Source organism: Camelus ferus, chromosome 13, assembly GCF_009834535.1.
Source record: "Camelus ferus isolate YT-003-E chromosome 13, BCGSAC_Cfer_1.0, whole genome shotgun sequence".
NCBI classification, from domain to species: domain Eukaryota; kingdom Metazoa; phylum Chordata; class Mammalia; order Artiodactyla; family Camelidae; genus Camelus; species Camelus ferus.
The window spans coordinates 14,112,234-14,124,552 of NC_045708.1; the positions used below are offsets into that span (position 1 = coordinate 14,112,234).

The window sequence follows — 12,319 nt, forward strand, 5'->3', positions numbered from 1 at the left end:
GGGTGATCACTCATAGCGCCCTAATACCACCACTCCCACCAGCCCGTCTCCTTGCTACACAGCTGGACATGTGACCCAGACTGGATCAGTCACAAAACTACATCTTTTGGATATAGTCATTGGTCCAAGAGTAGGCCCATGATCCAGGCAGAGCCAATCAGAATCTTTCTACAAGCGTTGGTTTAAGGATGCTCTAAGAGACCAGGTCTCTCTTCCTATTGGATCTCCAATTGCTAGCAGCCATCTTTCCTGCCACATGGCGAAAACCTGCTTGACTCCAAAGCTAGGATTCCAAGGGAAGCAGAACCAAGAAGTGAAAAAACACACAGAACCCTGACTGTTTGACCCCCTAGATCCAGTCATGCATGAAACTGTTGCACTTAACATGAACCAGTGAATTCCCTATTTTGCTTATGGGTAAGTATCCATCATTTAGAGCTAAAAGCATTCTAATATAACCCATTTGTGGTTCCAGGTTAAAAGTGTCTTTTTTTTAGGAACAACTTTCTTTTTTTTTTTTTTAAATAACGCTATCAAAAGCAGCCAGTCAGCTTAAGACCAGCCTGAGTTGCTCAGGCAGAAATGCTTGGCTGGAATTCATGAACCTGTGAGTGGCCTTATCATGACTGCAAGGTATGTTCTATGTAGGTTTTCCAAAATATCTATAATGGTTTAAGGCAGGGATCAGCAAATTACAGCCTACGGGCCAAATCCAGCCCACAGACTGTTCTTATAAAGTTTTATCGGAACACAGCTGTGCTCATTCATTTACGTATTGTGTCTGGCTGGTCTGTGCTATGATGGCAGAGTTGAGAAGTTGTGTCAGAAACCAGAGGCCCCCAAACCCTAAAATATTTACTGTTTGGTCCTTTAGAGAAAAGTTTGCTGACCTCTGCTTTAAGGGTATATATTTGTTGTAATACAAAATAAAGGAAATATGAAATAAAGTGACTTTAGAATCCCAATGCCTGTTTATGGAAACTCTGCTTTCCCTCTGGTCCCTATGACCGACTGTAAGTGCCTCTGAATGAGGGGCAGAGTCGGTGGAGGGTCTGGGTGCTAACGGAGTTACACAGAAAGGATCCAGGCTCCGCCCTCGGCTTTAATCCTTAGGTGGATGGAGGTAGAGTCCAGCCCCTACAACAGCGCTGACCCACTGCACTTGGGGGCCAAGCCCGCCCCACCATGGCTCCCCACTCTCTGCCCGCTCGCCCAGAAACCTTACCATGCCTGGTTCACCCGTGTTCACTGCAGAGGTTTTGCAGGCTGGTCTGTTCTGTGGCCCTGTTGAAACTGCTATGAGAAAACAGAAGCTAAGGTCACTGCTGCCAGGAACGAGGGCCAGAGGGACAGGGCCGGGGGTGTGGGGGGGTGCTCCCCCCCAGAGCAGGGGGTCAGGCCAGGCTCAGACTCAGAGCCAGGGGAGAACACCTCCCAACCCAAGCAAAGCGATGGCTTTGGGAAACAAACAGCAGAAGCACTCAGACGAAAGAAGCCATTTCCCTGCTTCCCGTCGGCAGAAAGGCTGCTGCCTGCACTTTGCAGGAACTGGAGCGGCTGGAGTTTGAGCAGGGATGGTGCCAGTGCCATCCACAGTCGTCAGAGATGTAGGTGCTCAGGGAGTCTCTGGCCAGGGGGAGGGCTGGTGGGGGCCACTGTGGGATGTGGGCGCCTGCTTCTCCCTGAATGGGCAGAGCCAGCGTGTGGCTGGTGAGGACCCACTGCGAGTCTGACCTATTCTGAGGCTCAGTGCAGGTGGAGGGCCTTCAAGATCATCTTATCCAACCCCTTCTTCATGAGGATCAGGGGACCAAAGCCCAGAGAGGGACAGTGACCATCATAAAGTCATACAGGAGGTCAGTGGCAAAAGCAGAAGGCCTGAAACAACAGCTCATTTCTACCCTGGCCCACAACACACTGCTATGACTGTGACTTTAGATAAGTCACTTACACTCTCTGAGAGTCCTCATATGTAAAATGGGTGCACTAATCTTTTTCCTTCACTGGCTTATTGTAGGATGAAATAATGACAATGGTGATCTTGAAATAAAATGTGCCTGGCACTTAAAATGTGCCAGGCATGGCTCTAAGGGTTTTACATGTAAGCCACCCAGCAATTTTTAAGGAAGGTGCTGTTATTAATCTCCATTTCACAGATGAGGACACTGAGTCACAAAGAGCTCGCACAGGGAATGGTGCAGCCAGAATTCCAACCCACATCTGTTTGACCCTTAGGTCCCCAACAGTTTGGGTACCCAAGGTCACATGTCTGCTGCACCCACAGCCAGCTGGGAGAGGCCCATGGCTCCATCAGAAAGCAGGAGGGCACACTGTGGAGAAGGGCAGGGACAGCCAAGGGGACACCAAAGCTCCTGACCTACTGGGAGGCTGGTTTTGATGACGATGGGCTCGGGGATCTTCCAGAAGCCATTATCCTCATCCCAGCAGGACTCACGCCTTATCTTCTCCAGGTTGCTATAGTTACAGTCCCGGCGAATCAGGGGCTGCACCTGCTCCAAGAGCTGCTGCAAGAGCATAAAGTCACGTTCCTGCCGACGGATGGTGGCCAAGTAATCGATCTTCTCTAGCTCAAACTCCGACTGCAGATCTTTGATCTCCACTTCTGCTGCCCGAAGCTGAAAACAAAAGAAGGATATTTTAAATTCGTGGGAATGATAATCATGTGTAACCAACTGAGAAAAGAGGATACTTGGCAGGACACAGGTGGGCAGGTAGCCATCAGGGAGGAGAGGGTACACAGGAGCTTCACCTAAGTTAATTCTGCTCCATGTGTGGAGCTGGAGAGTAGACACAGTCATGGTAACAAGCTATATAGCTCTGTACACTTGTAATCATTCACAATGATCTTTGTAACAGCTTTAGTGGGATATAATTCACGTCATCTAATTCTTCCACTTAAAGTCTACAGTCCAGTGGCTTTTCGCATATTCAGAGTTGTGAATCACCAATCTACTTTCTGTTCTTACAGATTTGCTTACTCTGGACATTTCATATAAATGTAATCATACAATATGTGGTCTTTTGTGTCTGGCTTCTTTCACTTAACATGGAGTTTTCAAGGTCCATTCATGTTGCAGAACGTATCAGCACTTCTTTCCTTTTCTTGCCAAATAATATCCCATTATGTGGATATATCAGTATATCGTTTTTTCATTCATGATTGTTTCCACTTGTGGCTATAATGAATAACGCTACTATGACCATCAGTGTACAGTTTTTGTGTGTGCATGTTTTCATTTCTCTTCAGTGTAACTGCGGAGTCATACTATGTTTAACTGGACTATTTTCCAAAGCTACCACACCATTTTACAGACCCACAAGCAGTATATGAGGGCTCCAATTTCTCCACAGCCTCACCAACATTTGTTATTCTCTGTCTCTCCTATTACAGCTGTCCCGGTGGGTGGGAGATGATATCTCACTGTGGTTTTGATTTGCATTTCCCTAAGGGCTAGTGATGTTGAGCTTCTTTTCATGTGTTTACTGGTGATTTGTATATATCTTCTTTGGAGAAATGGCTGCTCAGATCCTTTACCCATTTTAAAACTGGATTGTCTTTATTCTTGAGTTGTAAGTTTTCTTTATATTTTCTAGATATAAGCACCTTATCATTTTATATGATTTGAAAATATTTTCTCTCATTCTGTGGGCTATCATTTCATTTTGGTTTTGTTTTTGTTTTTTGGGGGGTGGAGGTAATTAGATTTATATATTTAATTATTTTTTTGATGGAGGCACTATGGATTGAACCCAGGGTCTCATGCATGCTAGGCATGCATTCTATCACTTGAGCTATATCTGCCCCACCTTGTCTTTTAATTTTTTATAGTATTTGAAGCACGAAAGTTTTAATTTTGATTAAATCCAATTTCTTTTATTTCTTTGTTGTTTATGTTTTTGGTGTCATGCCTAAGAAAGCATCGCCTAGTTCAAGGTAATAAATATTTAAACTTGTGTTTTCCTCTAAAAGTTTTATAGTTTTAGCTCTTAATTTAGGATTTTGACCCACTTTGAGTTAATTTTTGTATACAACGTGAGGTTGTAGTGCAACATCATTTTTTGGCATGTGGGTATCTAGAGTTGTCCCAGCACCATTTGTTGAAAAGACTGTCCTAAGAAAAAAAAGAAAAAAAAGAAAAAAAGACAAGACTGTCCTGTCTCCATTGAATCATCTTGGCACCTTGTTGAAAATCAACTGACTGTAAATGTGAGGGTTTATTTCTGGATCCCCAGTCCCATCCCATTGATCTACATGTCTGTCTTTACACCAGAACCACAGTCTTGATTACTGTGACTTTGTAGTAAATTCTGAAATCAGGAACTATGAGTCCTCCAATTATGTTCTTTTCAAGATTATTTTGGCTATTTTGAGTCCCTTGAATTTCCATGTGAACTTTAGGATCAGCTTGTCAAGTTCTTCAAAGACACCAGCTGGGACTTTGATAGTGATTACCTTGAAATCTGTAGATCAATTTGAGGAGTACTGCCATCTTACCAATATTAAGTCTTCCAATCCATGAATATAGGATGTCTTTCCATTTACTTAGGTATTCTTCATTTTGAATATAAGTTTTATATTCCTTTTGTTAAATTTATCCCTAAATATTTTATTCTTTTTGATGTGTTATAAATTGTTTTCTTAATTTTATTTGCAGATTGTTCATTGCAAGTGTATAGAAATACAATTACTGTTTGCTTGTTGATCTCATACCCTGCAACACTGCTGAACTTGTTCATTGATTCCAGTAGGGGTTTTTTTAGTGGATTCCTTAGGACTTTCCATATATAAAGATCATGTCACCTGCAACTAGAGACAGTTTTACCTATTCTTTGCCAATCTAGATGCCTTTTATTTCATTTTTTTGCCTAACCGCTCTTGCTACAACCACCAGTCCAATGTTGACTAGAAGTGGTGAGAGTAAACATCCTTTTATTGTTTCTGATCTTAAGGGAAAAGCATTCAGTCTTTCACTATTAAGTATGACGTTAGCTGTGAGTTTTTCATGCCCTTTATCAGACTGAAGAAGTTCCCTTCCATTTAGTTTGTTGAGTGTTTTTATCATGACAGGTTTTGAACTTCATCGGATGCTTTTTTTGCATCAATTAAGATGATCATGTGGGTTTTGTCCTTTATATTATGTAATACACTAATTGATATTTTGGGATGCTAAACCAACCTTGCATTCCTGGGATAAATCCCACTTCAGCATGCTGTATAATCTTTTTTATATATTGTTAGATTTGGTTTGCTGGTATTTTGTAGAGCATTTTGTGTCTATATTCATAATTAATATTGGTCTATAGTTTTCTTACGTCTTTATCTGATTTTGGTATCAGGTGTTACTGCCCCATAGAAAGAGTTGAGAAGTATTCTCTTCTACTTCATAATGATTTTTTAAAAAATTTTTTACCTATTTTTTAAAAAGTATTTTAAAATATTTTTAAATTAATTAAGATATGTCCAAAACCTCTATAAGGAAATTTATAAAATACTCCTCTAAGTGACACAAAAATTAATTTGAGCTAATATAAAGATATACAATGGATGTTCCTGGACCAGATAATTCAACTTCGTAAAGATAATCAGTACTCCCGAGCTAACTTATAAATATAATATAGTTCCCCCCCAAATTCCATCCATTTTTTTCTTTTTCTTTTGAGCTTGTCCAATTGTCTATCAAGTTAATTTGGAAAAAAAACAAACAAGAAAGAATATCTAGGAAAAACCTGAAAAAGAAAATCACAGAGAGAGGATTACCCCTTTGAGATTATAAAACAAGTTATAAATCCTCTGAATTTTAAACAAAGTGGCTGGCACTCGTACTTGAATAGACAGAGTAAGAGAAATGAATAGAAAATCCAGAGTTATATCTAAGTGCATACAGAAATTTAGCATACAATAAAAGCAGCACTGAAGTCAGTATAAATGGACTTTTCAAAAAATGGTACAAAAGATAACACTGAATCAGCTCCTCACACATGCACCAGGATAAATTCCAAGTGGATCAGAGATTTAAATGTAGAAACAAACCCACACACATTCTAGAAGAAAACACAAGTGAACATGTCCAACTACGATTCAAGATCTATATGCAATAATAAAGTTGATCAGTTGGACAAAATAATTTTTTTGGATTTTTGTATGGGAAAGATGCCATAAAGCATCATAAAAAAGACAAACTAGAAAAAAAAATTTCCAACTTATATCACAGACCAAGAGTTAATATTTCTAATATAAATTATAATACTTCTCCTATAATGAACTATAAGCAGAGAAGAAAAAGAACTACCACCCTCATCAAAAAGTGGACAAAATATGTGAACACAGTTTAGAGAATAAAACCTGCAAATGTCCCTAAAACATAAGAAAAAATACTCAATCTTGCCCACAATATGAAACACATAAATTGAAACTACACTGAACTATATAATAAATAAGTTCTGGGAATGTAATATACAGCATGGGGACTATAGTTAATAACACTGTGTTGTATATTTGAAAACTGCTAAGAGAGTAGATCTTAAAAGTTCTCATCACAAGGAAAAAACCATTAACTACGCGAGGTGATGCATGTTAACTAGACTCACTGTGGCGATCATTTGGCAATAAGTATAAATACCGAATCATTACATTGTATACTGAAATCAACATCATGCTATACATCAATTATATCTCAATTTAAAAAAAAATTTTTTAAACTACACTGGGATACTACTTCTCATCTATCAGAATAGCAAAAAAACCCAATTTTTCAGTCTACTCTGTTGGTGAGGCTGTGAGAAAACACACATGCATGCTAGCAGAAATGCAGAGATACAGTCCCCATGCAGGGAAGTTGGCAATATCCAGCAAAATCACATATGTATTTACTCTTTGTCCCAGCAATCCCAGTTGGAGGAACTGATTCCAAAGAAACCTACCAAAATAAAAAGTAGTATACAGACTATTCACTAGAGATCTCTATTGTAGCAGAAGATTGGAAACAACCCAAATGTCCATCAGGAGAGGACTGACTGAATAAACAGTGAGGACCATGTAGCAGTAAAAAGGAATTAGAACTATTTTCAGATACTGCTATGGAGTGATTCTCGGGATATATCGTTATGTGAAAAAAAGCTATGTGGAGGAAAGTTTGTATAGTAACTACATTTATCCAAGAAGGGGGAGGATATGTATGTGTAGGTGAGGGGGATGTGTACACACACCCACACATTAACTTATATTTAAAAATACACACAGAGTTCTGGGTACCTGAAGATAATGGTAGCTACCTAAATCTGAATCTCTCCAGAGAGATCCTCAGAAAGTCACATAGAACGACAAGGAGAAAAAATAAAACCATCCTCAGCCCAGCCTACCGGCCAGTAGGAACATAGGAATGTCAGTCCTACAACCACAGAGGATTAAATTCTATCAACAACCTGGTAATGGATTCTCCCCTAGGACCTCCAGAAAGAAATGCAGCCCTGCCAACACCTTCATTTCAGTCTCGTGGAATCCTAAGCAGAGGAACCAGCCTCACTATACCTAGAATTTGACCTACAGAACTGTGTAATTGGTGCTGTTTTAAGCAACTAAATGTGTGGTAATTTGCTATAGCTGTGATAAGAAATGTATGAAGAGCTCTATTTAAAGCTGTATGGTCAGAAGAGTGTGCTATTGAGTAAAAAATCTAGTAAGCCACCCCAAACCTTTACCTCTGTCTGGCTGTTAGCATAACTGACGCCATCTTGGGCCCATTCAGTTCCTCCTGTCCTTCCACTGACCCTACCTAGGGCTGTACTGTGTAGCAAATCTCTACTCTGTCGTCAAGGGCTCTGTAGTTAATGAACACTGTTTAATGATCGTTAGGTCCAGGTGGCCTCTATGCTACATTAGTCTCCAAACAATGACAAAGACCTTTGCTGACGTAGTCCCAGGACCCACAAGACTAGTTACTCTTTCATAAATCTTGACTTAGGAATGTACTTCTTGTTTCCAAGCACGTACTCCGACCCCTAGGTTAACCACAGAACTGTCCCAATGGCCCCTCAGTGCTGCAGAGTGCAGCTGCTAATGCTCGGGGATTCCTGTCTGCCCGATCCTACCCTGTGAGTAGGTTACCCTGTAATAAACTGATCCATTGGTTACATGGAAATGCCTGACCCGTTTTTTAGTCTCAAGCTAACTGAGTTTGGTGGGCACTTTTTGTTCCCTCCATCTTCAATAATCTCTGCATTCAATTGTTACTGAGAGTGCAGAAAAAACAGGAGATTATGAAATAAACAGAAGAAAGCAGATGTATCTGATCAAAGCTACTCTAAGAAACATAAAATGAAAACCAAAGCATTTCAGCAGAAGAAAATTCCCCGTAAAACACAAGCACACAGAACTAGATTTAAAATGTAACCAACACCCCACCATGAATAAAATTTCCTTAAACAAGTATTCACTGATATGAAAATTTCAAATCAGAAATCTAAAAATCTCAAAATGGAAATGGGCAAAAATGAAGATGAGAAATGGAACATTAGCAGAAAATCAGGAAGGAATTTTTTTTAACAGGTACGTAGACCAAATTACAAGAAATCCAAAAAAGAATTAATTCAATTAAAAATATAACAAACGGTATTAAGGGAAGGCATGAAAATAGCCCCCAAAAAATTAAAACTAAAGAGGTTTAAAGAGGAAAAAGTATCCGCTTTATGCTTTCACAAGATCCCTTGGTAACCAGTGTTGGGTGGGGATGAGGAGGGGGGAACCCTGCAGGTGGTCAAGGGAGACATTATGAGGCCCAGATCACCTAGAGGACGTTCCGGAGGACATCTAAGTGACTGTCACAGGTGGCAGAACCTCATTCCTCTTGTCCTCACTCTCCATGCTCAGCCACATAGTCGCCTTTCTGTTCCTGGAACTATGAACCGCGTTCCAGGCATTGGCCGGTCTCTCAGCCGAGAACGCTCCTCCCTCAGGTCATCACACGCCTGCTCTTTCTTAACCTTCAGGTCCCGCCTGAGAAGTAACCGCCTCCACGAGAATGGCCCTGTCCCCCTATCTAAGGTGGCCCAGGCACATCTGGGTGCTGGCGGCACAAGGCACTCACTTTGTGAAAATAAATTCAGTTGTGCATTTGTGATCTGTGCATTTGTACTTCAGTAAAAGTGAAAAAATGGAAACAAAGCAGCCTCCATCCCTATTCTCTTCATTGAGCCATCCCTCCGTGACAGTCTCCTGCTTGTTTCACTGCTGTGTTATTACTTAGACATACGCACACTCCCCCTGGACCGTGAGCTCCACGACAGCAGAGAAGCACCTGTCACCGGGACTGCTTCCAGCACAGGTCAGGGCCCACAGTAGGCGCTAAATACACAAGGTGTCTAGATCAGGGATGAATCCCTGCCCAGCGCTGCCTGCGTGCCGGGGCGGGGCCGGCGGGGCGGGGCCTAAGTCCGGGGCCTCACCTTCCTCTGCATCTTCTCCAGCAGCTTGCTCTTGGCCCTCACTTCCTCCTGGATGGAGTCATAGACGTTGAGCAGCATCCAGTCCCCGCTGTCCTCGTCGGAGTTCTGCAGGGCTGCCACCAGCTGCTTCTTGCGCTCGTCCGCATACCGCTTCCGCCGCCTGTGCTTCTCCTTCAGGTCCTTGTTCTTGGCCTGCTCCCCCCCGACCACCTGCTGCTCCAACAGCTGCAAGCTGCGGAAACGGAGGAGAAAGCAAACGTAACAAAGCCTGCCGATCACTGAGCACAGGCTGTCCACCCTAATGTCACCCACTCCTTCCAACAACCACACTTCACAGAGACGTAAACTGAGGCCCAGACAGGCGAAGCCACCGGCTCCGGGTCAGACCCAGGGTTCCTACCAGATCTACCTGACCCCAGGCCTGTACACCCAGCTGCCCCGGTGGTTCTGCCCCCAGGAAGGGGAGGGCGGGAGTCTCCCTCTGGACCAAGAGCTGAGCCACCTGCGACTCGCCACCCGCCTCCCGGTCCACCCGCTCCTGGTCCACCCGCCTCCCCGTGCTGATGGCTGCGAAGCGGAGCAGGCTCGCAGCTGTGCTCCGGACAGCCTGAGGGATCAGAGTAACCCTGGGTTGTGGAGCACGCTCAGTACAGTCAGTGCATAATGCTCAGTCAGGGACATGCACAGTGTGTTTTTTAAATATTTATGCCTAAAATGCTCCCAAATGTTTAGAGTTGAACCTTCTGAAGGTACACGTTTTAAATAACGACAAAGAAAGGCTCACGTGGAGCTCCCCACTGTCCAATAAAGCACCACAAAAGTGTTTTAGATTCTGCCTCTTCCCAGAGGGATGTAAGGGGCGTATAACCACAGGCGTTACAGGGGCTCGTAACAGGATAGATCACGCTCGAGGGAAAGACGGGGCCATGCAAACCCATCAGTCCAGCCTAGACTTGCTTCAGGCTTGGCTCTGAGCTCGACAGCACCCAGGTAACAGGGGAGCCGTGTCCAAGTCACTCCTCTACTTAAAATCCTTCCTGGGTTATAACTGAATCACTATGCTGTACACCAGAAACTAATACAACTCTGTAAATTAACTAGACTTCAGTACAAAAATACCCTTCTAGGGTCCCCATCAGAATGAAGCCCCAGCCCCAGGGGCACACAGTGCTACCCTGGAATCTCCCCCTGTACCCCACCACCCCTAACTCATTTCAGCTTTAACTCGGGGCTGCTGCTTCTCCAGACACCCAGACTGTTTCTGCCCTTTGCACCTTTGGGCCACCTTGGCTGTGTGTGCCTTGTACCTCAAATGCCACCCCTGAGGCATCTGTGGTGTAAACCTTATTTAGGTGTCCCCTCTTCTGAGAAGCCTTCCCTGACCACACTCCAGACCACACCCTGAAAACTGTCACATGTGCTGGGTGTTTTCTGTGCGCCAGACGCCGAGCTGCCACCTCTGCAGGCATCGTCTCATTTGACCCTCACAACAAGCTTCTCGAGCTGGAACTCTATCACCCACTGTTTGGCTGGGAAGCTAAGGCACAGAGAGGTTAACCTTGGTCCAGGTGGTGGAGCTGGGAAGTGGGGGAGGCGGACGAGAATCCGGGGAGTCAACTGCACAGCTAGTTCACGTCTAACTGCTCCAGAACCTGCCTCCCCAGGTCTCGCGTACCTGGCTCCCCCTGGACCGAGAGCCCCTTGGAGGCCAAGGCGACATCCATGCATGCTTGCATCCTGGTGTCCAGCATGTAGCATTTGCTCAGTTAATGTCTGAACCATGGACTGTGGGACCAGAAAGGAGCTGAACCCTAGGCCATGGGGCTAACTCTGTCATGGAAGTGGGCCTGACACTAATCTCATCTACAGAGGTGAGAACCAAGGCTCAGAGATGTTAAGTGACTTGCACAAAACTGCACAGCAAGTGAGGAAAGCTCAGCTCCCCAGGCAGCCACAGGCGGTGTTTGGGGTGGCTTAGCCTTAGGGGGAACATGTCATCCATCAGGAGGGCACCCGAGGCTCAGCTGGGACCTAGGGAAAGCCTGCATCACCTGCCCTGGGATCCTGAAACCTGCAGGCCAGGCCCCACAAAGACCAGGTGGGGACAGTCCCTTCCCTTCCTCCTGGAGCAGCTGCTCCCTAGTTGGCACCTCCAGGCGGGGATGGGATCTGGGGGCACCCAGGCAGCTTCGTGAGCAAAACCCTGCCTGCCTGGAGGACTTGAGCACCATCCCCACCTCTGGAGAGGATCAGGGCCACCTCAGCCACATCAGGAGATCTGGGTAGGGCTCAGGAAGAATCTATGGACACCTCCACCCCTGAGCCCAGGGCATAGCTCCCTCCAGCCCCAACACTGGGTCCCAACACCCACTGGCCCCAGGCTCAGGAGCTTACCGGGCAAGCACCTGCTGCTGGTCCACGATGGGCAGGAGGTCATCTGTCAGCACTGCCACCTCCACGCCCACACTGTCCCTTCTTGCACTTGTCATGGCCAGCAGGGACTGAGGCTGAGCCTCCAAGGCCACCTGAGCCTCAGCCTCGGCCCCTGCACCAGGCTCTGCTGCCAACACCACCTCCTCGGTCACTTCCGGGCCCAGGTCAACCTCCTTGAGCACAAAGAGAAACCAAGGTGGAGGCAGGAGGCCAAGTCCTGGACGGGAGCTCACAGCAGCCTCAATCCTAGACGGGGCATCCTGGCCCCTGGCTGTCTGGGACAGCTCACTTCTGGCTCGGGGACACCATTTCCACAAAAATGTGCCCAATCAAGCTCCTGCTGCCACCATTTCCACCAGCAACCCCCCCCAAATGGTCCCTTCCTTCCTGCTTGGGACCCAGCTCCATGCCCCCTGCTAGCCAG

At 44.9% G+C, this 12,319-nt stretch overlaps 1 protein-coding gene across 1 annotated transcript in view; it reads right to left on the reverse strand.

Annotated features, from left to right (window-relative positions):
- The window catches only part of KIF17 (kinesin family member 17), a 40,800-nt gene that overhangs the window by 2,499 nt on the left and 25,982 nt on the right, over positions 1-12,319 (reverse strand). Inside the window, exons 11-14 of the mRNA XM_014562288.2 lie at positions 11,857-12,068; positions 9,463-9,694; positions 2,378-2,636; positions 1,226-1,296 (exon numbers count right to left, since the gene is read on the reverse strand). Of these exons, the coding sequence (XP_014417774.2) occupies positions 1,226-1,296; positions 2,378-2,636; positions 9,463-9,694; positions 11,857-12,068 (774 nt within the window). The remainder of the gene's footprint in view (positions 1-1,225; positions 1,297-2,377; positions 2,637-9,462; positions 9,695-11,856; positions 12,069-12,319) is intronic.